Here is a 5,543-nt window from a genome sequence, read left to right on the forward strand (position 1 = left end):
TTACTTTATTGTATCCTCCTTTAAACTGCCGTAGAATTTTCCTCCCAAGGTAACACCTCTGCTACGCCATTCTTTTACACTATTGCGTAGTGCAGTTCCCAATCGCTTGCTAACATGGTTAACACGCTCTTCCTTTTTTATTTCAACATTGTCATATTTTTCTTGAGTTCAAATATGTAAAAGTTCTGGCATCACCATCTGATAGAATTGTAACGTATCGGAAACCCAACTTTTCAGATCTATTCCACAATATTAGAGCGGCTTCCTGCTCCCATCGCTGAGGAAGAGCCTTTATGGTTGATAGTGCAAGAGTTCAGATGGCCACTATACCATACGTCAAACTGGCGATTTCTCTCCCAAGTTCATTGCCTGATTTTTCGCATTCAAGGCATCGCTTTGACATGATTTGGAAGTCAATGGCAAAGCCTGGAAAAATATCCATTATGCATCCCACACCAACTTGTGATGCATGTCCCCGTGTTAACCAAGTTCCATCGAACAACACACCTATATCAAGTATTTCAGTGTTTTTGCCAACATATGCATCCTTTACTTTAGCACAAATATCACGCACATGCTCTTTGAAAAGTTTGCTACTTGAGTTACACAATTTCTTCTTATGATTATTAAAAATTCTACTCGACATTAAATCCAAGTTATGAGCATTGAGAATTGTCGATGGGCTGCATATCCTTTTCCAATATTCAGAAAGGCTTGAACTATGCGTCTGTTGACATCAATTATTTTTTCTTGATTTTGCACTATTGTCTTTGAAGTTGATATTTTTTTATCTGAAAGGGAACAATTTGAGCAAAATAGTTCTATCTTTACAGACAGTCCCTGTTTTTCTCCAAACGAAATAGAAATAGTTTGCTTCTTGCATGACTTACACAAAACATTATCAGAAAGTTGCTTTACATCATCTACAAGGGCATACTGGGGTACCAAAGCTTCAGTCTTAATTAATGTTGACGCACACAAGTCATGCAAATTTGATTGTCTTTTATTTTGCTTATTATTCAAATCAGACGAAGCACTAGTTGAAGCTATATCTACACTAGGATTAGGACACCAACGCTTACTTGCATTTTGCCTAGCAATCACTAATGAACGCTTTGGTCTTGGCATCGTTATGAAACGTCAACAAAAGATTATAAACAAGCAAAATAAATAAAAAAAATAGACTAAGATTTAAACAAAAACAATAAATTTAACAGACTGGTCTTGAAAAAGACCTTTTTTTCTACAAAATATATGAAAAAATAACGGACGACTAATTGTGAACAGACGGAAAACGATAAATTGCACGCTGCTAATTTGTAGATTGATAAACAAATCAATTCACTCTAAAGTACTGGTTTGTTAGAACAGATCGCGTAGGTGAACGTCAACGACAACTGAGCGTCAACTCCTGATTGGCCAATTTGTGGGTGGATCAGAATACGTCATCGGTCGCCGCGCGTTAGCGTTACCTGCAGTTCGAATCCATTTCGCTCTGATTCCCACGTGCAGTTGAGGTGGACGTAAGTAAATCAATCGAAGATATGGCGGAATCCAATGAATATTTTGAAGAAAAATTGATTTCAGAAGTAAAAAAGAGACCTCTCCTCTACACTGTAAAAACAAAATCTTACAAAGATTCCATAATAAAAAATAATCTATGGCTTGAAATTGCGGAAGAACTTGGAGTTGAAGGTTAGTAAATGTTTATTTAAAATTGTAACTTATTCAATTATTTTATGCAGATAAATCAATTTTAAATTTATATTACAAGAATGAAATATTTTCTTTGACTCTGAATTACATACTTTCTTTGACTTTGAAGTCTGTTGATAAATTTATAAAGATTGAACTATATATTTTTTTATTTTTAAAACAGGGAAATAATTTATTTTATCAATGGGTGAACCTTTTCCATAGGAAAATTTTTCAATTTATTAATCTTGTTTTTTAAGTTACAAAACAAATTATCTCACCCTTTATGACAAATCAATTACTCTTAATATATTATATATGACTTTGTACACTGGTGTTCAAAAGTTAAATCATATTTTTACAGACTTGCAAATTTTCAGATACCAGTGCAATTAGAAAATTGTGACTTTATGTGTATGAATGAGCTTAATTTTTTTTATAAATACTTCAATTTGCTTTATAAGCATGGAATTTTTACCCACAATTGTACATGTAGGTAATTTAGCATTTAAAAATGCTTTATTTTTTAAAACTAGTTATTCAATCAGTTTGTTAAGCACCCAAATTTGTTTTAGCTTCTTTTGTTTATCACCTTTTCTAATTTATATAAATCCTCTTCACTAAATTTCATAGTACCTATCTGTTTTTAGTGGAAATGCTAAAAAAGAAATGGAAAACCATCCGTGACTATTATACGAGAATTAAAAGAAAACTGCCAACTGGTTCAGCTGCGAAAGGAAAGTGCACTACTGAACTTCAACGACTGGATTCTTTAAGGTTTTTAGATGGAACCTATTTGTTAACTAATGAGTAAGTCTTATTTTTAATATGATGTAGACTAATTTAATCAAAATTGTAGAATGTAATTTACATAAAGCTAAGTAGGATAGCTTTTGTTTAAGAAAACATTTTTTCATGCAACAGACAAATAATGGCGTTTTCAGCTGTATGAAAAAAAATTAAAAGAATCTACTAACGGTACTATTCAAACAAATGCTGACGAACCAAAACTCTGTCATGTTATCAGTAAGTTTCCTGCTATTTGTAGCTACTTGTCGGGACAAGTATTACTGCTATAAACATACATTTTTATTAGCATACATTTTCATACGATATTTTTAAAACATTCCTATGATATAGCAACTGATGCATGTGTTTTAATAATTATATATTCTATTAATTTAATAGAAAGTGAGTAAAATTTAAGATTTAGTTTAAAGATAGCTTTATTACGTTATCTGATAAGGGTGAAGTATTATTTGAAATATATATTTTTAGACTTATGAAGGACATTATTATTATTCAGACATTTAAGCTTATGAAATAAATTTATTTCATAAAATGTGTTAAGTGCTTTAATTTTTTTAGACAGAATAATTTGTAAAATTAGAATAATTTAATTATAATTATACAAATTATTCTAATTTTATATACGAGAAAAAACATCAGAAGTAAATTATGCTTCGTTCCTCATTCTGAGAATATGGCACTTTTGTAGTTTACGAAGTTAATTTATTTTCTAAAACATAATTATTAAGCTTTATTATAAAGAGTGTCTCTTAAACACTATAATTAATTTATTGCAGGACAATCTCTAATGTTGAAGATAGCTCATTTGTAGAGGAATCGCAGGCTGATGAAGAAATTCGCGCGTATAATGAAGAACTGACTACAGTTACGATCTGGAGCAAGCTACGATTGTCTGTGTAGATACACCTTCAGATGCATCTAGTAGCAATAGTTCAAAGAATGATAAAAGGGGGGAAGAAGGACAGGGGCACAAAGAACGGGAAAGCAGGTTATCCCAAAAAGAAAGGTTTTTTTTTAGAATTTCAGTCTGCCAGAAAAGAGCGGACTGAAGTTCTAAAACAGGGTGGCCACTCAAATCAGATTTCAAATTTCCCTGATATTTCCAGGTTTTCCAGATAAAAATCTTAAAATTTCCAGGTTTTTGTTTCTTTTTTCTTATTAAGTGTAGGATGTGTACAAGAAAAGTGTCTAGGTATATTATAAAATATTTTATTCAAAATGTTATTTTGACAATTTGGCAAGATTTTTTATTTATTTTTCAAATGTTTTGGTACAAAATTTTGAATCAAAAATCATATCTTGACCAACGAAAGAGTAAAATTAAATATTAATATATAGTTGGTTCTTAAAAAAACCATTTTTCAAAAATGTGTTATATAGAAATTAGCATTAATGCAACAATTGTAACGATTTATCGACAAACATTGCTGTCAGCGATGGTAAAAAAATGTGTGATTGGTTGGCTTGCTGAGAAAAGATAATTCACAGATTTCCTTGAATGGGAGTAGAAAAAATTTCAGAAAAAGAGTGCAATACAAAATCTATTATCAAATTATAACCAACTAATTTTTGGAGAATTTTATAAAGTTAAAAATACAAAAACATTTCGCCAAAATAGAAAAAAAAAATTACCACCAAAGCATCGGAACAAACTTGAGCCATAAATGGATTCAGCCCAAAGACAGTATTTAAAAATAGAAGCTAATATCCTAAATCTTTTTCCACCTACACCAGAATCTTTCTTAAATTGCACAGTCCCATAGTGGTCAAAGGTTTCTGCATTCGTTTAGCAACAGTAGGAGAATTTTATGTGGCATTCTAGTTTAACAGCTGTAATGGAGCAAATTTTGATGCAAGCAAAGTATAGCTAAATTGATGATATTTCAACTGTTTGGCGATACATTTCCGTTAAAAAAGTGGATATAATGGATGAAATAATTTAAATTAAGAAAATTAGTAAATAATTTAAATTAGTGAAATTAAAAAAATTATCAAAGAAAAAATTTCCATCTTTTTATTTAAAATTCCCTGATTTTTCCAGGTTTTTATCCACATTTCCCTGATAATTCCAGGTTTTTTCCAGTATAAAAAAATTCCCTGATAATTCCAGGTTTTCAAGGTTTTCCAGGTGGGTGGCCACCCTGTAAAATCACTGATCGGACAGAAGGACGAAAAGGATGAAATAGACTCTTTATTTAACGCCTTTGCCATTACGGTTAAAAAATTTCCTAAAGTGTTGCAGCTAGAAGCAAAAATGGAAATGTCAAACATTATTTTTAAACTAGAACAGAAATGCCTAGAAAGAAATGGTGAAATTTAAATTTTATTTGTTTAAATAAAAAATTTATTAACCAGCTATGCTTTATTTCTTAGTATATTATTTATGTAGCTATTTTTCAAATATGTCAACACATAAAAGGTAAGTAATAATTTATTCAATGTATACAATTCAGGTTAATCAAGTTCGTCTTGAAAAAGTATATACACTTTCGTGATTAAAATGCAAAATAAAGTAAAATAATATAAGTTGAAAAACACAAATAATAAAAATAAATAACTGAGTTATAAAAAATAACAAAATTACTATTAAATATCAGATGAAAGTTAAAATTAAGATACAAGTGTTGAAAAAAAAAATAACTACTTGGTTTCTTTCATGAAATTTGAAATCTATAAATAACAAGATGAACTACAAGGAAAAAAAATCAAATTTTACATATATTGAATTTTGGACATGGAAACATTTGAATTTTTTTACTTTTTTACGAAATAATCCATAAAAAATATTCAGATTGATATATTAACGAATGAACAAAATTGTTAAGATTTTTTTTAATTTTAAAAAATTAAGCAGTTTAAAAAATAATTAAAGATAAATTATTGATTATAAGTAAAATGAGCATGCAAAACATCCACAAAATGAATGATTATACTTTTACTTAAAAAAAAAAAAAATTGCAATGGTACTGCGACCCCTCAATATATTTCAATTAAATATTTCGATGAAAGCTAAAATTAAGATAAAAGTGTTCACAAAA

General features: G+C 29.5%; 1 protein-coding gene across 1 annotated transcript; it reads left to right on the forward strand.

Moving 5' to 3' along the window:
• The first annotated feature begins 314 nt into the window (after positions 1-314).
• On the forward strand, positions 315-5,059 carry LOC107452707 (uncharacterized). The gene is made up of 3 exons (XM_043049186.3): positions 315-1,695; positions 2,346-2,505; positions 3,282-5,059. Exons 1-3 carry the CDS (start codon positions 1,545-1,547, stop codon positions 3,403-3,405), a joined length of 435 nt encoding a protein of 144 aa, XP_042905120.2. The 5' UTR covers positions 315-1,544; the 3' UTR covers positions 3,406-5,059.
• The last annotated feature ends 484 nt before the right edge of the window (positions 5,060-5,543 follow it).

Source organism: Parasteatoda tepidariorum, chromosome 10, assembly GCF_982258835.1.
Source record: "Parasteatoda tepidariorum strain Cologne lab strain chromosome 10, Ptep-v5.0, whole genome shotgun sequence".
In the NCBI taxonomy this organism is placed as follows: domain Eukaryota; kingdom Metazoa; phylum Arthropoda; class Arachnida; order Araneae; family Theridiidae; genus Parasteatoda; species Parasteatoda tepidariorum.

Bases quoted from the DNA above. Each gene is read 5' to 3' on its own strand.
- LOC107452707 (XM_043049186.3), top strand. From the start codon at position 1,545: ATGGCGGAATCCAATGAATATTTTGAAGAAAAATTGATTTCAGAAGTA. The intron at 1,696-2,345 runs GTTAGTAAATGT...ATCTGTTTTTAG, and splicing joins GGAAGAACTTGGAGTTGAAG to TGGAAATGCTAAAAAAGAAA. The intron at 2,506-3,281 runs GTAAGTCTTATT...AATTTATTGCAG, and splicing joins ACCTATTTGTTAACTAATGA to GACAATCTCTAATGTTGAAG.